The 23,412-nt window shown below is 36.1% G+C and overlaps 2 protein-coding genes across 8 annotated transcripts in view; one reads left to right on the plus strand and one right to left on the minus strand.

Annotated features, from left to right (window-relative positions):
- Positions 1 to 23,412, plus strand: part of LOC112459516 (basement membrane-specific heparan sulfate proteoglycan core protein-like) — a 266,402-nt gene that overhangs the window by 65,688 nt on the left and 177,302 nt on the right. For all 7 annotated transcript variants that reach the window (XM_025023646.1, XM_025023647.1, XM_025023644.1 and 4 more), the window contains exon 2: positions 14,105 to 14,226. In XM_025023646.1, coding sequence (XP_024879414.1) covers positions 14,130 to 14,226 — 97 coding nt within the window. In that variant the 5' untranslated portion in view covers positions 14,105 to 14,129. The remainder of the gene's footprint in view (positions 1 to 14,104; positions 14,227 to 23,412) is intronic.
- LOC112459518 lies at positions 5,153 to 6,520 on the minus strand. The gene is made up of 2 exons (XM_025023651.1): positions 6,233 to 6,520; positions 5,153 to 5,694 (listed from the first exon to the last, which is right to left on the minus strand). The coding sequence occupies exons 1-2, from the start codon at positions 6,383 to 6,385 to the stop codon at positions 5,443 to 5,445; spliced, it is 405 nt and encodes a 134-aa protein (XP_024879419.1). The 5' UTR covers positions 6,386 to 6,520; the 3' UTR covers positions 5,153 to 5,442.

A 23,412-nucleotide genomic window follows, 5' to 3' on the forward strand; every position in this document is an offset into this window, starting at 1 on the left:
CTCAAATGACCAAACTATAATCCTCCTAAAAAAAATTCCATGTGTTACATGCCTTTTTAAATGTGTTTTATGCGACTGATAGTTGGATTTTGTGTCTCCAAGAAATAGCACATTACAGATAAGAGTTGAATCATTTTTGCATAATATACTGTAGGTTTATCACTTTTCAATATAGAATTAAAAATCTTAAAAATATTATTTGATTCTTTATTGCATAGTGTATCCAAATAATATCTGTCAAAGTCGTAATATGAATTAATGTGAAATTATGTAAGCCATCAACGGGTACATACGCTAATAAAAGCTTCAAATAACATTATTCTTCAAGGTATTCGACTTTTCCTAATTACGAGTTTCAACGACTTCTGTGACTTCTGCGATTTCTGCTAAGATTACATAAATGCTTATATTAATGAATTAAAAAAACGAATATTATAAAACATACTCAATATTTCAAGAACTATAAGAAATGTTATCTTTAGAAGTAAAATTTAGAAATTTTACATTAAACTCTTTTAAATAATAAATTTAATCTTTGTATGAAAATTGGTGTTGTAGAGTTTGTTTAGAACTCAGAGAAGTTCCGTGCATTATTTTTACTTTTCACGCTCTTTCTTAGCTTAATCTCTTAATACGATTTTATGAGATGAGTAAATAATTTAGATTATTCTACACTTCTCTTATTAAAACTTTAAATAATATTATAAATTTAAGTATATAGTGAATACTTATATATAACATACATACCAACTTTGAAATAAAAGATATATACAATATTTAAATAATTATATTTGGAACAAAGTAGGCTTATTTATGAAGATTATAGTAAAATTGCTGGTTATATGATCGAACATTATCCCGTTCTTAGATAATTTATTGGACGTACACTGTTCGAGCGCGATAATTAAAGGGCTGTCACAGTTTTCTAGGCGAGCAGTTAGTTCTCATTTATAAATGAGATTATAATGAATCGCGGGCGCAAACTCAATTTCTTCGAAGTCCCTAATGGATTTGTCACAAAAGAATGTTAGCTTCGGGAATGGGAAGAGTTTGGGGCTCTCTTAATCTGTCTTTACTGCTTTCTCATTACTAGAACTCCCGGAGTGAAGGCTCATTGAAATAAATGTGAGGGGTTAAATAAAACGAAAATCCGAGATTGTCTATTTGCACATTTTTCACACCCGTCTTTACTTGAGATATTTGCTCGGCTGTTGTTGGTCAGACAGGAATGCACAAGATTTTACTATACAATTAGAAAAATTTTATCTATTTATTGCGCGAAATATTTAATAGCAAAGAAGTATATTTGTTCTTATAATAGGTAATCTAAATTTTAATATTATTTATTATTATTAATATAATGTTAATATTTAAGCAAAGAAATATAATTATTATTAAAACATATGTAGTTTTTTCATTAGTTATTTATATGAATTTTTTATAAATAAATAATTATTCTGGAAATAATTAAATATAACGTTTAATTAAAAATGGTATTCCAAATTTTATTGCATTTTATTTACAACTCTCTCTGATATCGATCCATTTCATTCATAATGCTTCTATATTTGGTACATATATTATAAACAATAATTTTATGGGATGCTGTTGCATATGGTTTAATAAATAAATGTAAAGTGCTGAAATTAAGTTTTAAAAGCTAGAATATTAAACTTGCGCGAAATATGCGGAAATTTTACAAACCAGCCACAGATTCAAATTACATTGAAAAGTTAATAAACCTGTAATTAACGGCTAAATTCCGTGTTATTATAAGTAACTGTGGTATTTATAAAAGAGATTTGTTAATTCAATGTAATAAAATACTCATCGCAATTGATAATTTATATATCTTACAATTAGAGTTACAAATTTATGAATTCATGAGAGTTACCATGCAAAACACATTTTTAAGAGTTCTTCCTTCGCGTGGAGAATACCGACGCGATATTTTTTTGCAGTTTTCGCGATTTGGCAAATTGCAAATGTATGGAATATCCACTTTTCGCGGTTGGCGTATGTGTGCACCGCTGCTGCGGGCAATCGCACAACCACAGAAAGAAAAACATCAATTCACCATTCATAATATAATACCGCAAAATAATTTCTCTTGTTTTAAGTTATAATAACTTTAATGTATCGCCTGGTATCGCCACATGAGCACTATGGCACAGATCGATTATTGAATAATCGTATATTCAGCCGTGTAATTCATTACTACGTATGACGGTGTTGACAATAATAATTCTGTTTGCACTCGCCTTTATTTATTTGCTTGATTATTCGCCGTTGTCGACTTATTAGTATTTTTTGTATACATATTTATTTATTAGTTATTTTTAATTTGTAAATATTATTATTGCAAATATTATTATTGCTTTTACTCCACAAAAATATTTCATGAAAAATAATCCATTAATCGTAGCTTTATGCACCAAATATAACAAAGATGATAGATTGTGAAAATTTTCTCTGTCATTTCAAACTGTACAAACTGAAGACATCGAAGGTTTGATTTTACGAGGTAGCGGAAAGGATCTGAACGAACGGAAGATGAAAGCGGAGAATGAAAACGGAGGACAGGGATTCGAATAATGGGCGAATCTTGCGCAAAACTGAAATGATTGATGGAGAAGCGCGTTGGCGGAGACTGGAAATTCTGGGAAATGCCTCGGAAACAAAAGGAAGGGGAGGAAATAGTTAAACTTGTGCGCGGACTAGGTCGATACCTATGTTCAAATGCAGTTAATTCGAATGCTTTCGATAATAGTTACACTACGAGGACTCATCAACCGACTGACGCGGTTAATGAGTTTTCTAGCCTTTTCGCGAGAACTGACATTTGCCATAGTTCGATTTTAAAAAAGCAATCTCTATCTGCGACTCTTTATTATTCTATGGACTCGAGATTAAAATTGCAAGTTACAAGTTATACATCTAATAGAAGAAAATGGTATAAAAAATTCTACATTCATCTCGCTTATAAGCGAAATTAATGTAGAATTTTTAACTATAAACTCTATAAAGGATAGATTTTGACTTGTTTTTATATTAATATTATCATTTATTTCTACTTTCATTGAAATTGCTGACAAACCTCTTATTATTTATTTGCAAGGTGTGAATAAATCTTATTTAAAGTTGATATCTTGGTAATTATTTTTTCACACACAATAGGCTTTTGTTTTCTAAATTCTTAAAAAGTAAAATTGTTAAAAATAGTCTTATATAAAATAAATGTAATAAAGAAGTAAATTGACAAGAGGGAGATAAAATACGATGTTATTAAAAATTCTTTGCAATTTATCTTGACAATTTTCTAATTTTATAGAAATCATTTTTTTAACATTTTTGTACAATAATAATTGATTTATGTAAGAAAAAAATTTTATTCGTATTCTGTTTAAGATAATTTTATATCGTAGAATTCTGCTTAATGGTGGAATTATCATTATTCAGATTTAACTCTGAAATTTACACAAGGTATGACCTAATGGTCTTCCACATTCATTAAATATCCAAGTTGTCACAGAAATATGTATGAACCTAAGGAGGTTATCGCGCAATGCAATTTTTCTTCATTAATTTTGTCCGGTTTACGTATGCACGAGGAAAACCAGTTTAGTGTACGAACCAACGCGGGTTTATTAGATAAATATTAAAATGTGCTTCACATTTGTTACACAAATTTGATTGATCTCAATAAAAAAATATTCTGCCTTGGAGACACAAGCGAGAATAATTTGACTATAAAAAGAACAATATAATTGTACAATACATAAAGAATGCATCAGTAATATTTATACTAATATAGATCAATTTATTATTACAAAAATCTTTAGGAAAAATAATAAGCGTATAAAAAATGCGAAAGAAAAGGTATATCGAGACTTTTTAAATTATAGGATTGAAATATACTACGTATTCCAAGAATGATGATAAAGCTAATGAGATGCATGAAGCATTTAGTTTCTTATTATGCGTTTCAATAGTCTCTTATGTTTCATGTTTCATTAATATTAATGAAAACTTCAGTTTCTATTGCATCGTAAGTACAGCAGAGGAATAATTTTTCAAATAATACTTTTTGCGTGAGGATCGATTCTGAAGACATATCGAGAAAGACCTAATAACGACAAATCCGAATATGTTCATTGAAGCACTTGTCAGACGACATTGATATCTTTTCGTGCCATGTAAAGAAGCATCGTACTCTGAGTTTTTATGTAGCGATCCAAAGTCCTTACGCGCATGGGGATATGGCGTAAGTCCAGTTTGCGTGAAATTTTCGAAAAAGTCGCCTCTCGAAACTTCTGCGTATTCTTGAAACCGAGTCTTAAAACTTTCCCGGAAGCTATTTCGGCGCCGCGGCATATTTCCTCGTTCGATTTAAACCGAAGGATTTTACTATCCTAGCTCGCACCTCCAATTTTACGACCGGTGTTCCCATATCGCAATCGCGAGAGCGCAGGATAAACTTATCTGCGCTCTCTCTCTCTCTCTCTCTCTCTCTCTCTCTCTCTCAATGTTTTCTTTCCCCTGTTTCTTTTTGACCATGATTTAGTACACCTCAATAATATCGGTGTCGCAATAATTTTCACCGCGTGACAAATACGTACTAAAACGTATCCGCAGCAATTTGTATCAATAACCATATTTCATTATACGTATATCACGGCGCTACCGAGATCGCGCGGTCTTGATGCGATCTCGATTACATATTGGCGCGGGAACGTTACCTAATCACGCTTGCATCTCGCTCGCAAACTGACACACGAGCGTATACCAATCTTCCGAAAGAAACGGGATTGTGCGCAAACGAGGCGTATATGGAGAAAAATAGCACTTTATAAGCAAGGAGATTCTGATGAATTTTTAACATCGCGTAGGATGGACTGGCACAAGAGAGAAAGAGACAGGAATTCGAAGATGTATAGAGAGCCGACTATATAACGTATAAAATAGATTCAACATATTCAAGACAATAAAAAAAGTAAGATCAAAGAAGAGGTTTAATAAATTTCTCCCCATAAATTTACATCGTATTTTGCCGTGTTTACGTTAATTTAGGTCAGATACTTATAAAAATTCTCACATTTTTGCATATTCTCTGATATAAATTTTTTTATAAATTTTACTCTATCAACAATTTATTTATTTTGCACTTTTTTAAATTAAAACGCTACGCGCCGATGTTTGAAAATCCAGGCTCCGACCAAGTTCTACTTTCCCTCGTCACTGTAAAATTACGGCATTGTCTCCGGAATATGTAATCGCGTTCTTCCGTTCAATATTCATCGAAGCGTTGCCGTCGTCGGGTCAAAGTAATCACTCATAGCTTTGCGCGGGCGTAACGATTCTATACTGAAGGCCGATTAGTGCATTTGTCATGCAGCCGGGGTATCTGGGGTCGCGCATACTCCCATTAGTGACGTACGGGCTTCAAGCCAGACAATGCTTCGATGCGAAGACGGCGATCTGAATTCTACTAAGTGAGCGCTGGCTGATCGATGGGAATACTATATTTCGGGAGGGAAACGGTTCGTCATCCTGTGAAACTCTGCGTGTGACACGGGCCACTTCCACTTCGAAGAGGATTAATGTACTACTCGTACGAGAGAGATGTGCTATCGCGGGTCGCAACAAGCCGTTTCTCCCATATGAAGTGCGATTGCACAGATTTATCCTGCCATTCTGTAATAAAAATTTCGTTGATTAAATATGGATTTAATTGCACGATTTTTTTTTCTAATGTTACGTAAGTTACGTAGACTTTATTTATAAATTAATTGCTTTATTTATAAAACTACGTACAATATTTAATTAATGAAAGAGGAATCTGTCATGCATGAGATTAAATATAACAGAGAAAATAAAAATATTCGTTACGTATGTATGTTAAAAATATTGAAATAAGTGAAAAATATGGCAATTTTGTAAAAGAACTAGGTCACAGTATTTTACATAATTATATAAATGTCATGTTGACTTCCAAATTCATATACGCTTCATTTCGCTATTATTGGCACTTCCTCTAATAAAAAATCCAAAAGAAAAATACGAATTGTGTGCGACTTATAATTTCATCAATAATAGGTCAAACAAAATAACAGATTAAACATCGAATGACAATGATAATTGAAAAATATTGCGTCATAAAGAAAAGTAGTGTTACACGTTTGCGCGTATCTCCAGGAAAAAAAATACGTTTATTATTTGTATATGTACATACATTGGGTACTGTGCTCGACACTCTTCCACGCTCTCTGGGACGCGCGTATGGAAACGTGCCGGATGAATCTTGCGTGCGAGAGTCGGTTTTACCGGGATTTATTCGCGTATGCCTCGTTAAAGGTGTACAAACATGTACTTCCGCGGCATTCATTAAAATAACAGATACTTGGTGCTGTCCGGATAAATGTCGGGAACCGGGTTTACGCCTGCCGCTTTCATTTTAAACGAGAGCGAGACAATGATTCGTGTTGACTGTCTCGCTCGATGCTCTGCAAAGCTGACGTTAATCGAGTGCCGCGGAAACTTAGACTGATACGGTCACATATAGTACGTTATAATAGAGCGCGCGTAATCCGACGGAGACATTGCCGTAAGAAACTAGGGTGGAAAAATGTTCTAGCGCTCGGGATATGAAGCGAGTCGGGGGTTAATGCCGGGCGTGCTCTTTGTTCAAGAAAACATGCCCTAGGTTACGTCTGATCGATTTACCCTTTAAAGTATTCTTACGCCGACAACAGGTTGCACATGCTTCTATAATTAAAAATACTTGAGTTCCAAGATTAATTTGAGTTCCAAGATAATTTAAATTAAAATTTTTAAACACGCTGTAAATACGGGAGAGATACTTTATTAAAGGTCTTCCGTTATTAACGCGGAAAGCGCGCTATCTTATTGCAGCGTGATTTAAACGTTCGAGTGTTACTTTACGCTATTATTTGCGGCGAAAGAAGTCGCGGCACGTTCCAAAGTTGCGTAATTTCCTGTTGACGGCGATATCATTGCAAGCGATATGTTTTATGCGAGCGAGACACGAGTGACGCAAGTGACCCCACATCTCGCCGTCCGGTCAACAACACTTGAACAACCGTGCGCGCGGTAATCGTACAAGGGGTAGACAAGCGCATCCGACAACGAACGGATAGATACGCCTGGATGAAACGGCGCATCGTTGCACGTGCTCGTTGATGTTGATTTTCTCGTGCATCGTGAATAGGTGTGTTTGCCCGGCCGCAAGCACGCATGTACGTTACGTACGTGTATCATCCTCGCGCAACACTTGCCCCCAAGCGGATTTTACATTCGCAGTACAAAGCGAGAAAATAAACAGAGAGCAGACGGTATAATATTGCGTTAGCGAAATGATACATTGATTGTTGTTAGGGGATGCAACTATGCGCTGACTTTACGATAAACATCTGCCGCTCTTCTCTGGCTTTCCGTTTCGAATTCTAATGGATAAAACCGATTTTTTTGTGATTTCTAATCGAAACGCGGCGCGCGGCTATATGAACACGAGGTTTTACTGTATAAGGCATTAAAATCTTAAAATCTGTTTGCCAAAATTTATTTCCCAGTTTGACAATTTTGTAATTATTTAATGTCATTGAGTTGACAATGGATCTGAAATGATAGAAAACATGTTACCTATGTTTATCGTTATTTTAGCATTTATTTATAGATATAATAAAATATAAATTTTTCAAATATTGGCGAAATCTTTCCTTATCTAAAAATATTAAAAATTAAAAGATGTGTACAAGCACGAATGGAATTAATTTAAAGCGATTATTGCGGAATTTTGAACAATTAAATGTTACTTTGTTTACTCTTTTTTTAAGACAGATATAGGTTTTTCTCTTTGCGAAGTCGGGTATAAAAAAAGCGAATCTAACGACGCGTTATATACGGGTTTATTGCGGTTAATCGAACATAAGTTATCCACATATAAAATCCCTCGAAATAGGGGAAGAGAAGTATAATTAGATATAACACGCAATAAGGTCATCTCTTTGTTTGTGTGATATAGAAATAGTAAATGTAACAGTTGAACATCATGTAGAGTAACAGCTACTTTATCGTCACTTCATTCGACTTTATTGTTGTCATAACTTCGGAACTTCTTTACGAGTGAGAACTAAACTTATTTTTAAACAACATAGTATCTTATTTTCTGTAACGTACCTATGCATCAATGTTTTAGAACAAGTAATATTCTGACAAATAAATTATTACACGTATATTGCAGGACATTTGCTCTTTTATTTCCACATTAGAGAAAGATACAGAATTTTTGTCGTTCCTTCGGACTATTGATATTCAGGCAAGCCTCGACTCATTGGACATTTATGCGCAATATAAGTTGATTTCCAGCAATAAGATAGGAATGGCAAATTCCGTAAAGAAACAACTAAATCGGGCAGCGGGACTATCATTAAAATGAAATATCCTTCTGAACTACGCGGTTCTTCCGCTGCGATTGCAAACTCCGCAATACGTCACCTTCCTTCCGCGTGTCGTTTCGCCGCGGGCGGTCGTCGTGGATCGTCTTAACGACGCAATAATGACCGCTCGTATTCAAATAACGAGAGGTGCGCGTAAGGTTCTCGCGTAGCATAAATTTTGCACTCGCGCGTCATCGACGCGCAACCCGTCGCGAATCGGGCATACATTCCCCGCGGTATTTTTCACGTAATGCCGTGTCGTTCGATCGCGCGACACGCTCTCGCATAAGCGAAAACGCGTCTCCGGTAACTGCAGTCGAGAGACGCGGTCGACTTTACGATCGCGAGAAACACGCTACCCCCGACGCTCTTGATTCTTTTATATTCCGTCCGTCCGACGTCGAGCTCCGTAGCCGTTTACTGCCGCGTTTTAATGTCGTATAAGTGACGCGAGGGGTTCCAGGACGTCTGGCGCGCTGGGAGAACGGAAGGATTTAAGTCTCCCGCTCGCCCTTTCGTTTCTCCACGCGGCAGTTTTGAAGCTGCCACCGTCGCGTCGCTTGTACCCGGAAGTGGCATCGAGAGAACCTGTCTCACGACTCGCGACTTCCAACGCGAACGCGCTATAGCACGAGAGGAGAGTGGTTACGGTTTCTGAGCCGTGGTTACCGCAGCGCGCACGGAATATTTTACAAAAATGCATACTCCGAAGGATCGCGGCATTCCTTATTCACGGCTGCGCGAATTTGTCGTGTACACGCCGCCACGCTGCCACGTGTATCACCCATGTCGACCGCAATTCTGCCGTTGCGCTGCCGCGCGGTCCTGAGTGTGTTATGTTCACACGGCTTGTTTGCGACGGGAGGGTGTCAGCGCGACCGAAAAAGTGACCGGCGGTGATTTCGCGCGAGTTAAACGGAGTAGAAAGTGAATATTGTTTAGGACGAGGGACGGATGTGCGAAATTTTGTCGGCAACCGTCGATGCAACCGGTCGCGCGTTTTAATGCTTTTAACGTTGAACATGATTCACACCTATTGGATGCTTACTGAGTGGGTTAACAAGTATGCTAAGTCAAATTTCTTGTTAACACTATACAGGCCGGGCATTTGCGCGAGTAACTTTTATCAGTTGCCGGCTCTTTTTATCAGGAATTGATAAGAAATGATTTTTGCTGTGTATGTAAGTAAATTCAATAACTCTGAATATCTGAAAAGTAACGGTCGGCATATTAAATGTTGCCAATGTGGTGTCATCGGTTATTAAAATGTTAATCTGATTTGTTTTTCTTTTCTTTATTTTCGTAATTGAGTTTAATATATATAATTATTTTTACATAGGTATAATTATGATTACAAATAGAATCTCTCTTTGACTTTATATTAACCCTCGATTTAATTTTGTTTCAAACTAATCCGATTCTATTCTGAGAGAGCCTATGATCTTAATTTGGTTATATTAGAGGTTTATTTGAACCTTAATCTAAACTATAAAAGTAAAATTTTATAGGCAATCTAAGACACCTTTTTGATATTGATAAATTAAACTTTTTTAATTTAAATTTGAAATTATTTTTAAATAAGGTTTTTTAAATAGTTATTTCAGTTTTTGTGGACAATTTTGTTCTTTTACATATCTGTTTTTTAAAAGTTGCAAAGAAAGCAAGATCGTAAAGTTTAAAACACATATTCGAAAATGTCAAATTTAAAATTCGATTGTTTGTAAGAAAAGTAGGAAATCTATTTCTTTATTATCTAAAATTTTTGTATGTACCTACTTACTATTGATCAGGTAATTTGAAAAAATAAAATCGAAAATGAAGATCAAAGCGTAATCTACAAAAAACAAAAGTTTATTTTTAAAGCACTGATAAAGTCTTGGAACTTTTGATATCGCCGGAAGCTCTTCTTAGTATAAACTGATAATGTACAACTTGGCAAAAGCTGATTTGGCCTGCTTACTACTGGCATAGCTACATAGAAATTTATCCGAAATAATAGCTAGAATACAAAGGTTGTGTTAAATACTGCCTGAGATTCGATTTATGTATATGTCTTCAAGAATTCCGCGCACGTCTGCCAAAAATTAGTATTGCTACATTCCATAGTACGACTCAAAATACTTCCAAATTTCAGAAATCTTATAAAATATAACCGAATTAAGTAAAACGGAAATAATAAATGTATATTCTCAAAAGACAAAATTGAAAAGAAAATTATTATTGAGAAAAATGGACGTATGCACTTATGTACTATTTTCATACGACCAATATTTTATTTAATTTGATTGGAAATCAGTTATTATTTATACATCAGCATAATAAATAAATAATATAGTAACATTTTAATGAGAAGATATTCTTTATTTTATGGGCACAACGTTGAAATGTTTCCGCTTTTGCGAGATAAGCAGCGAGGAAATGTAAATTTTTCTGTTCAGAGAGACGATCTCCCTTCTAAAGTAAAACGAGAGTACTTTACCGCATAATTTTTTGCCCATTTTACTGATTTATAGTCGGGTCGACTTCATTGCTAGTCAATTTTCCTCGAAGCCGGTACATAAATGAAGCCCGGTTACATCCATTACTTACAAATCTCTCATCCCCCAATTGATTTATATCTCTTTCAACCTTATATTTGTTATAATTAGGATGATAATAAAGAAAAGTCGAAGAAATATACGGATATGACGAAAGATACATTATACATCTACGTTGAAGTTATATATCGCTTATCTTAATTTAAAAATAAACCATTCATATATCTTACAGTTTAATCTAATAATTTTCGCTGGATTACTAGAATCGTATTTATTTCTACAAATGTTAATTGATCTTGAAAATACATTTTGTGTAACTTTATGATATTTCATACAAACTTTATATTTACTGATATTTTCATAAATATTTAATACACGCTCTGCAATTTTTATATCTGTAAATGCAATTTTATAAAAATGTAAAATATAAAAATAACGGTAATCAATGTAATCAACACAGCTTGGAGTTAATATAGCATAAAGGTCTCTGTCATACACGAACGGAGAGTTTCATCACATTCGACTCGACGGTGAATTAGTGGTAGCGCTCGAGGTGATTCCGTTTATTCCCTCTATTTACTGTGCAGGTGTACGATTTTCTACGACGACGCGGGCACACATGATACAAGCCGGGAAACATGTATATAAACGCGATAAATCGCCGACACGCGTCCGTCGAGCCGTGTGTGAAACTCCCGCTCGGATCGCTCGTCGAGTAGATCCGTCACGAATGCAGACGCCCACAGCGATGCATGAAGTGCATCGCGGTGCCGGTTGCACTCGTATTTTACGAAGTTCGCCGGTGCTTCGTCTACGTCATTTTTTCCTCAGGGCTCGCGCGCCGGAAGAGTGGAAATCGTCTCTCTGCGGAATGAGTTCCTGATACGGCCGAGCGGTCGGTAAATTTAGACGATTCGCGATCTACAGGAGCGAAAAGCGAAATAGAGGAATGGTAATTTATTGACTCCTATACATATACGTGGTATCGCGGCATATGTGGCCATTGAGAGTTTAGTTCTTATTCAAGTGATAAAATTTGAGTGCAACAGCTCGTCCGCGTGATAAATTATTCCGCTAATGGAGCATATTGTAAAATCGATCAGCGAATTAACCGCGAATATATAATTACATCTTTTTAATATGCATTTTTAGCGAATTGAACGCTTTTATCCAAAGAAATTTAATCATGTATAGAGTAGGTGTGCATATCAGTCAACGTTGTCTATTAATATTCTCATAACTTGAAGAATAATGTACAGTAAAATTCATAATTTTGAAATTTTATTATGTTATCAAATACGTAGAATTGTTCTGTTATATTTCAAATGTTGAAATAGTAAATTAATTTTTTTATGTTAATTTCAATTTAGGATTAAACATTCTCTTTTTTCTAAAATAAGATTATTATTTAAAAATATGCCATTATTATACGTATAAATAGTTATTGTATAACAAATTTTAATATTAATATTTAAACTGTACGGAAAAAAAGATTAGTTACTTAATATAGTCGTAATATATGGATAACTAACATTTGTTTGCAGCGAGAGTTATATTTTTTGCAGAGTGAGAACAAAAGGTTTTGCTACTATTGCTAAATTATAGCTCTCGCTGCAAAAATGTTGGTTGTCTATATTTCACGACTAAATTTAGCTAATTTTTTTTCCGTGTGCTTGGAACAAATATTCAAATCCTTCTTCGTGTTTTTCATTATCGTAATGTTTAACATCGGACGGGAAAGTCGCTCTCTGGAAGTGTTTAATCGTCAAATCCATTGAAGAGCATTCTCAAAGCAATCGCTCCGGGGACATTTTCTAGCGCACACCGACACGCAAAACCACGTTCTCCTAGCGTGAATTCACGCTCGAAGTCGCGCCACTCGACTTCTGTCGCTTTAAGCCGGATCGGGCCGACGTTCCTGGAACCGAGAGGCAAGATCGCTACTTATCTACGATCTAGCTATTCTGTGGATCAGCTCGCGCGAATCCGAGAGTCGATGCGCCGCGCCGGTGGGTTGGCGGGACATACAATGCCTTGGGTATCTCCCACTTTCGGCCGACGAGGGGATCCATCTAGCCACCAGCCACGAGTTTCTTCCACCATCCTCTTAACGGCGACCATCAATGTGCCTTAGTCGCTTGCGGAGCCCACCACCCCGGACTCATCGTTATCTTAGCCGCGATAAGCCCCGCAGGAGAACAGATGACGACGAGTATTTTTTCGCCGGGGCAAATCTATTTTAAATTCTCTTCCTATATCCCTCGTTCTGCGCGCGGTGCCGTAAACGACACGAAGGTATTTCTCGCCCAGCTTCTCGTAGCATATTAATTTCCGATAAGTCAGCATCCGCGCGCGTTCCACGCCCATTTTCGTTCACCAGTCCGACACACCCCCTTATTACGGTCCCGCGGCGAAGACACGCGGCGATCAGAATTGCGGTATCAGAATCTCATTTCGCGGTGAGACGACGCTATCGTTGTTTCACATTTTTTTTCACCTCCCTCGCGGCGATATATCGCGTGGGAAAACGAGGAGGTGACGCGATGCGCGACGGTGTTTCCGCTTGATGCGGAACATTACGACAAAGTCGATCTATCTCGGATGGATTGTGCCGGGACAAAAAGCTACGGATGTGAACAAGCTCATGGTTATCTATTTATCTGTGCATGCAGGAAGAATTATAAAAATATATATAAAATGGTATAATATAAAATATGTATTGTATGTTAAATATAATCTTCACAAAATAAGGACATAGATACATGGAAAAAAATGAAACAAAATTATTTGTCCGAAAAACATAATTTTATTACTAACGTTACAATGGAAAATTAAATAACATTGTAAATATGTTTACCAAAGGAGTATTGTATTATAATATTCTCATATTTTAATGTTTTCATATTGTATAAATATTAGATATATAATTATTTTAGCAAAATTAATTATAAGAGAAAATGAACCGTCTATTTTCTTTATTCCTCTTTCCGCTATTTCCTCTATATTTGTCTTTTTAATTAAAATACAGCTTTCGCTCTTAGTTTATATTAATTAGGTACGATTGTACACTCACAGAAAGTGAAGAAAGTCGTTGCTCCTTGTGCATTTCAGGATTTCCATGGAATAGCTACTCACGATGACCAGTATGAAATTTTTTCGCGTCATCTTGGCGCTCTTGGGAGGCACGCACGTTTTGTGCTCACAACCATCGGCGTCTCCAACTGTGAAAACCGGTGAGTACTACCTGCCTTGAACACAATGGACTTGATTACTGCTGCGTTATATCATATTTATTCGTCCGCTGATATCCTCCTGTTGTTGAGATCGAAAGTGCTATTAGTTCCGTTTCTCGCGTATTGATGCAATAAACTACGTGCATTTGTAGCTTTAATAACGGTGATTTTTTAAATATAAGATACGATGCAGAATATTGCACGAAGTATTATTACGCTGAAAATAATGCCATTATAAATTTATAGCCACCGCTAGGAATGCACGCTATTGTATCGGAAATTGAATCTTTCACATCGAATTGTAGCGCAACGTTTACATATCTCTTCGCTATTTCACGTGATTATTAATGGATCCAATTCGCGCAATGTTGCATGATCTATTCTTTATCAATTAAAGTTTGTGCATTCAACGTCGATGAAATTAATTAACAATTTACAGCTGTAATAGATGTCTCGGTATTTTCAAAGTTTTCCATGCGGTGCTGCCACTGCATGTACCGTAAATAACAGAAACAACAATTTTTATTTCATTTTCAATATACGTCGAAATCTTTCATTATTTTAAACAGATAAAGTAACACATAAATTTGTACTCATTTTTCTAATAATATATCTTTAAAACACTTTTTTGATAAGAAAAATATGCAATGTGAATACAAGAAGTGCGCAATATGTACGCGGACTCAAAATGAATTAAAATTCCGCAGTAACTCATGAGTGATCTTGTTTCTATTTTTACGAAGATGTAAAGATACCCTTGTCAGCTTCGTTCCATTTCCAATAATCATCGTAGAATGGAATTATCATGCAAATGAAAGCGTAGCATAATGGCTCTGTATGTAATTAACGAGTCGCCCAGCCTTTCGTAACAGTGAAGCCGGTGAAATGGCGATAAAATATTCACAGAGACAACGAACTGAATCAGACGGTAGGCGAACGAGTCCAGGAAAGTGACGGGTAATGCGTATGCACCGTTCCGAAAGATAGGATGTCCGTCTTGTTGTTACAATTTTTCTCGTTAGATATCGCGTTGGATTACTTTTCCAATTGACATGGCATAAAAAAGTAAATTACTGAAAAGAGTGAATTACTGAATTACTGAATTACTGAATTACTGAAAGTAAATGTCTAAAAGAAACAAAGTGAGAGAGAGAATAATTAAAATACTTTATGACGCTATAAATAGATTCTTTTTCCTATTTTAATTCTGTTTACATCTCTGTATTAATTAGTTGTATTAGTAAATAACTTTATTAAACGTCAACAAAGAAAATTAGGATATATTAAATAGCTAAACAGCTTTTATGGAAGAGAAATGTTTTGTTTTAATTTAAATTTCAAAACTATTGCATAGATTAAATTTATTATTATACTATTTTAATTAATAATAACGAGGAGAAACAGCTTTTCTATCATTTCAACCTAGATATATAGCCTTTCCAATTATTCTGAATTCATATTGCTTTAATTATTCAGTTTAATTTACGCAAAATACTATTCATAATTGTATGCAATTAATCGGCGTTTCGAAATGTGAGATGATATATAAATGATTTTAACTTTTCGCTAAATTTTGTATGGTCATAAAACTGAGCTAAGAGCAATTAATTCACAGGTATACTCTCGCGGAATTTAATTCGACCATCGGATCTGCGATACGATGTTCTCACATTTTTCCAGATAGCCTCGGGAGCGAATCGGTGTGCTTTTAAGCGTAATTTTCATTCATTACTTATGAAACCATTAATTCCGCATCGAAAACCGGACGTGTTTGCATTCGTGTGTGTGTGTGTGTGTGTGTGTGTGTGTGTGTTCCGTTTAAAACCGCGTTTTTATCTCGAGAATTTTACATGGCTATATTATGCAACGCTGTTCAATGCAGCTTCAACCACATATCGATGTGCTTCGGCTGATAAGCAGAGCATTTACGTTCCTTGATTTCTATCGTGCACACTTCAATTTGCACTCGCAAACTGTGCGTAATCTGATTGATTCATTACTGCGAATACCTACGCGCACTTTATTTTCGCGAGCGAGCGACGCGTCCGTATCGGTTCCAATGTGAATGACTTTGCCGCGCCGTTCCTTTTTCATACCGAGAGTTTGATGAAACGATCGATTCTCATTTGCTGTTCTCCAACGAACGGTGCAATTTTCGAGAAAAAGCTGGCCCAGATTTCACCCTAACTGTTTGCCGTAGTTTCGTAACTGATAGACGAAGACCTAACGTTATTATTCCGCTAATATATTATGGCATTCTAGAATTAATTAAATTTATGTTGACGTCAATTACTCCGGACATTGTTGCTAATGTGTGCAGTTTCGTAAAGTTTGAAGACCTAACATATGTATACTACGCAAATGATCATAATTGAGAATTACAAGATTGTATTCAATTAAGAGTCAAAGAATTATGATAGACTATATTTTCTTATTTTCCAAACTATATTTTTTCTATGATAGCAAAAATGAGTTTTTTTAATAATTTGCTATTTAACTGCAAATTGTTATAAAATCTTTCCAATTTCGAACAGGTAAAAATTGTATATTACGGTTACAGAAAAGATGTATAGATAACTTCTGGAAATAAATAATGCTATAAACTTTGACTTGCTAACGTGGGAAACATCATTTATCAAGTCAAACATGACAAATAATATCGAAAGTGATGACAACGTTGTATCGATTCGTTCTACATATGGCGCAACTTTCGCGAAAATCGTTAGACCTTCCTGTCGGGAGACCTGAAGAAAAGCTTCTCGAGCATTACGCGTGATTTAATGGCGTCGTTGTACCGTAAGTTTGTTACGATGCATAAATTTCGCGTCATTATGAGGCTGTTCGCGATAATTGCGTCGCGTCGCGGCCAACGACTTAAAAGGTCTTCCAGGGTAATTAATTATTGCCCGATGAAGGGTGAGGAAGGTGATAAACACGACACACCTGCAGTTCGTTAACCAAGAGGCACACGAACAGGCCCTATTAGATATTGCCTCGAAGATTGAAAGGAAGCCGTGACGAGATCCGGTAGATATCCTACGTGCTATGTTGGACCGGCAAAGGCGTAACAGCGCTGTTATTACCCTATCGGTACATCGACATTCTATTTTGCAATAGAAGTTTTTCCAATCCAGCACGACATTCATTTTACATATACTATCCTTCCCTAGCTATTAATTAAAACAGCGAATTGATTGACGTAGTCAGTAGTTGATATCGAATATTTTTATGGCTTCTCTGTTATCGCAAACAATATTCTTTCCCAATATTTTTTTATTCCGCTAAATATCGACGTGATATTTGCATGCCGAGCTCATGACAAACACGACCGAACATTTTAACGTTGTCGATTTTAGCAAGTTGACGGTTCGTATTTTAATGAATTAAACATGATGGGGCGTATTAAAATGGATTTCCCGCTTAATGTGAAATAACTGATAAGTGATCGTTGTCAACAATTTGCGACGATTGCAATTAGCAATGATTTTTAATATTTTTTTTTTACAGAGACATTAATGTGTCACAACAGATGCAGGAGAAAAAATAATATACTGCAAGAAATTTTATTCCTATGTTTTTACTGAGAAATTATATTGCGGGATATTTCGAAACTTCTGTGACGAATGAATATACCTGCACAAGAAATCCCGATAAATGTGATCGTTGTTTACGTTTCGCGCAGTCGATATATCAAACAACCGATGACAGCAAGTCGGAATTGCGCGGGTGTCTTTTTTTTCTCGTCGACCGTGTCCGCGCGCTCTTACTCTTCTCGAAATTATACGTGATGGCGTGTATAATGCAGGTCGCTCTAGTCCGACCCCGATATCCATGACAGCGGGGTGCACGTACAACCCCCTCCCCTTCGGCCGACACCTCCACCAATCTCGAGACGCGATAAAAACTAAGATTACTGTGCAATGCAATCAGTGGGGTACCCGGTTGTTCTTTCAGATTAAAACACAGTCCGAGATTACCGGTCGAAACTATTGTTTTGCCGAGAGAGCTCCGCGACCCGCCGAGATTGTGTCTCGGTTTGCCAGATGCAAAACGTGCGACGTTTGAAGATCGAGCTCAACTGAGAAAAATCTGTGACTCTTGACTTTTCGTTGCGTGCACTTCAGCTGTATCCTTACGCTCGCGTGCGCGCATATGCATGTCACGTATTCTTTTGAGTATCAAAAATTCGACATGTGTCAGAAACGCAAGTTTCTTCTGTTTTTCATGTTTGCGTCGGGGGAAAAATTTTAAGAAAAATTGAAGTAAAATCGGATAAGAGTTCTTATTGAATCTGCGGCGTAAAAATAAATAAATGCATCAGCAGTAAAAAGTAAGTTACAATATCAATCATAAGTAAGATTATGAATGAGTAACCAGTTTGCAAATAAATTCAGATTTGTTTATTTTAAAATTTTTAATCTAAAAAAATATTATATGCGTTAGATAAAATATTTGCCAAAATATTTCCAATTGTGTCCTCGGGATGGAGGTAACGTGTTTGAAGAGAGAAACCACAAACAGTTTAAAACAAGTTTGGCAATCATTGCGTAGTGTGTTTGTTTAAAACAATGTTAAAATGAAAAGATTGAATACATACTCAGTGCAAACAAGCAATGTTTAGGAAAATCGTAAAAAATCTAAAAGATTAGAAAGTACAATTTCTCAAAATTAGAATAAACAGTCTGTATTTTTTGTTTCTTAAAAAACTTGAATTTTTAACTCGTGGTATTTTACACGTTATTTCCAATTCTTTTAAAAAATACATTTTTTAATGAACTAAAGATAAACGTAGAGATAAACTAGATTAATTTTGTTATAAGATTTATATTATTTAGTATTACAACTGTATCACAGAGAAAGAATTTTTGAAAAATATGTAATATGTATTTACTGAAAAACTTTATTTTAAAATTTAATTTTGCTAAATGTATATAATAACAAAATAATTTGTATTAGAATTGCTTTATAATTCTTTGAAGATGTTTTTTAGTTTTATTAGATATTATTATTCTGTAATTTAGCAAACATTTAGACAAACATAAATTTTAATGTAAAATGTATTAAAGCGCGATACACAAGAGATCATTTAAATGCGTCGCAATGAGTGTTGCATTCGAAGGTGGCTAATATCAAAATACGAAACAACTGATGCAAAAACCGGAATACATGTATATGATCGTGTAAATATGCAACCCGTAATACCGCATGGTTTAAAACAATAAGGTTATCATAATGCGAAAATACGTAATAATTTGGTAGAACAATTTTGAACTTTATTCGCGTTGCTCGTGACCCTGATATAAATTCTCGGATAAAAACATACAGGAAATTGAACAGCGCGAATATATAAAACAGATTGTGAAACATACTAAAATATCTGATTAATGTAAATAGATTTAAAAACAGATATTTATAAATTTACCAATTAAAAAATGTGTGGTATAAGATAATCTATATTTTTATGCCTTATTAATGCTGCTAAAAAATTATTATTATTAAAGAAATAAATTATTATTTCTATTTTTGAATAAAATTTAATCGAAAATTACAATTGAGATATCTCTCCTTCGTTAGTATAACTAAATTATATATTACGTTCATTTCGTATTTTAAATATCCATTCAAAATTTTATCAATGATATTTTCAATATAATTACAGCGAACAAAGATGCCCTGTTGCAAATTTCATGTGAATTTACGAAAATTAATGGTTATTTTATTCATACTATCTCGCTTAGAGATTCCCTTAGTTCCGTGGCGCATTTTATATTCCAATTGTCTAGGACAGACGTTCGCCATTAATCATCGCGCCGTGCGAACTATCGAGACTTCGATTTAAACCGGCGATAGAGGCGCGATCGCATTTCCTATCCATCTATCACCACGCCGCCGCTTCCAAATCGAGAAAACTGAGCCGGTTTAACGAGGGATCGCTCTTACGAAGCATGTTAGATGTAATCTGTAACGGCATTATAGCAATTTAGTTGGCAAAGCGGACTTAGCAAACTTCGTATCTCATTTCATATTTTATATTTCATATTTTACGTTATCATCAGCCTTTAGCCCATGGTACCATTTATTCGCATAATGCCGTAATCGTCTTATCTTTTTATTAAAGATTAAAGAAGGATTATAAGAATTGTTCGAGTCAATATCTTGCCGGTTAGCTTTTTTTTTGTCCGGAGCAATCCGAAAACTCCCCGAGTTTAAGCGACATGAAAATAATCCGGATACAAGGGCGGTCCAAGACAAGGAGTGATCCGTCGTTGACAATTTAATGAGAATTCTGTGTACGCGTCAACAATTAGGCAAGAAAGTTTGACGGCCCGGAATGTGAGAAAAGGCAGAATCATCTCAATGGGTCAGATCGAGAGGTTTAGATCGTTGGGCAGGGTACAGGCTAATGCATAAACAATGCGCCGTTTATCCGCATTGGGGATGCAACCCCAATGAATAATAAACTACCCTACAGACATGCGAATAGATAGACCCGGTCTGCTACGGAGAACAGTGAATGTGGGTGGAGGATTATCGACTAGGAAGTACAACCGCCGCTTGTGCATCGGTGGACCAGGCGAAGTGTGAATATTATTGCCTTCCGAGATTCTTTAACGCAGAGATTTAAGGCCAAGTGTCGTTGCCGCCACACATATAAATAGGGCGATGAATGTTTTTTGATAATACACTTCAATAAAAGTGAAGTTTAGGATTTCCTATTTCAGCCTATTCTCTGTGGAGAGTTAAACAAATATATTAGTGTAACATTGAAATAATTATGGCTAATGCTAATATAATAATGATCAATAACTCTGTTTGTTTATCATTATTGCAATGTAATCCTAATTCTGTTTTAATTTTAGCACATGAATTAGGCATATAAATAAAGTAAGGATTTGATACAAAATTTTGATATTTAAAATAATCAATAATAATGTACATTTTGCTTAAAATTATGTTTAATTTTATAATAACTGTGAAAAACTAAACAGTTGAATTATATTTGCACGATCTAAAATCAAAATTGAAATAACACCCGATTTACGTTTATGCAAGCGTTTCTTCTCGTGTATCGGACAAGTGTTACGAGAAATTGATATGTCGAACGAACTTGAGAGAGTAAACTTATTCAGATTCTCTGTTTATTCAAATCTCAATATCAGTTTATCTTTGTTCGCTTATGTGACAGATGGATCTATTGCCACATCCAATTTATATCCGTCGCGGCGTAATACTTTATCCATTGTCATATTTCCCCGCTAAGAGGTCGTCACGGTACGCTTTCAGTTATGGTAATGTCACAGATATAATACCGTGGGATATCGAGTAACGGCGTTACCACGCTGTGCTGAGCGTTATTTTATTTTATCCCTTTATTTCGATGCGCGATGCCGCGGTTGCATCATTATTTTCTATCCGCGCATGGTTTTTATCCCGGCTCTCTCTGGATGCGCGCTTTAAAAGAAATAATTTAGCATTGAGAATAAACGCAACGAGGCATTCCAGGAAAAGCCTCTCATTTCCCGCGTCTTACGGACGGAAACGCTGTTTGTGAACTTGTATGGAACTTTAATCCCGCAAAATTGCTTCGCATCCATGTCAGCGGGAAGTTTAATATCATAATTGAGCATGGCAGTAGAGTGGGCAATAGAGCCCAATGGAAAGAAGTCCCATTGGAATCTGGTTTCTCCGTAACTTGCGCGCATGTTGAAACGTTATATACCCCTAAGGGATTGAATTTAACTGGACATTCATTAGGATAAGATTATGGATTATCCTGTCTTGCTTCTCGGTAAAGAATAATGGTAAACGCACGGATCCCTCTCGGAGATAATTTATCTCGCAAGTAAGAAGAATATACGATAAATGTAAATTTCGCCTACTCCGTCGCTTTTGTTAATCCTCCGGAATATCCTTTACAAATCTGTAATCTCGGGATATTTTTTTAAATGCACTCTTTTAGGCATTTCTCCATAAATTGTATTAATTCCACAAAAGCCCATGAAGAGGCCGTCACGGTTTTAGATGAAAACATTAGTTTGGCCAAGTTATTACGCAGAAATTTAAGCGACGGCGAGGTTCGTTAATTGGGAACGTTTCTTCTGAGCTGTATTAGCACGCACGAGCATGCTTATGTAGGCAAACGATGTAGGGTCGAAATTATTCGGGGAGTAAGCGAGTTTTCGCGCGACAAAGTGATAATCACTTGTTTCGCGTAACTGTCCTCCTCTCCCCTCTCCCACACTTTCTCGTCTCGTCTCTTGCTTTTTTGTCCCTATCCGGCGATAGTGCTCTCAACCGCAACTGTACTGATGGAGTGCGCATTACGTGTGCATCCGATGCACGTACACGGACTACGGATCCGGTTACTGCGAAAACGCCAACGGTAAAGTAGCGAACGAGATAGCGAAGTGCAAAGTGAAATTAAGTGTGTACGATTTTGCTCTATTTCCGCGCGATACTCGCTTGCCCCCTCGAGGTGAATTGAGATTATTGTACATCTATTAACGAACCGATGCGTGAAATGAATTTTGTAATTTGTATAATGAAGAAATTTGTCAAATCTTTATATATATGCACGAATGTAAAGCTATTTCCTTACGTTCCTTTGTCTTTGCGTCTTGATTTGTTAATTGAAAAAACGCAAGCGATTGAAAGAGAAGCAGTAAATTATGGACGAATGAAGACAGTCAGGGGTGGCCGAGAATTGGACCGGAGCGCGAATGCTGCGATCACGAGCAAAGGGAAGTAAACGACTTCGAGTGCAAGGGAGAGAAAAGACACGGCAAATGGAAGGTTTTCCTTTAACGCGATAAAATGTGATCCTCATTTTATCAAGTTAAAGTAATCCACTTATTTTGAACCGGCAACAAAGTTGGATTGGGCAAGCAGAGAGAGTGTACTGGTGTGTGGAATTGCGAGGGGCCGATGAGATTATGCAGGTGCTAAGTCCGCGGATAGGAAATACTGTCTTTTAAATTAATTTCGGTTGCGTCGCATCGTTGCGCGCTCGCGAAGTCAAGTTATTTGCCACCCTCGCGCGCACGTAATGCATAACCACCCCGTCTATTACCCGCACGCCCCCTGCGTCACCTTCTGCCATTGGACCAGTTCCAATCGCGAATTGAACCGTTCGTAACTGTTGAACGTGAATTATGGCGTTTATTTATTTTAGGCTGTCCGGCAGTC

Source organism: Temnothorax curvispinosus, unplaced genomic scaffold, assembly GCF_003070985.1.
Source record: "Temnothorax curvispinosus isolate PA1 unplaced genomic scaffold, ASM307098v1 QBEX01009885.1, whole genome shotgun sequence".
NCBI lineage: Eukaryota > Metazoa > Arthropoda > Insecta > Hymenoptera > Formicidae > Temnothorax > Temnothorax curvispinosus.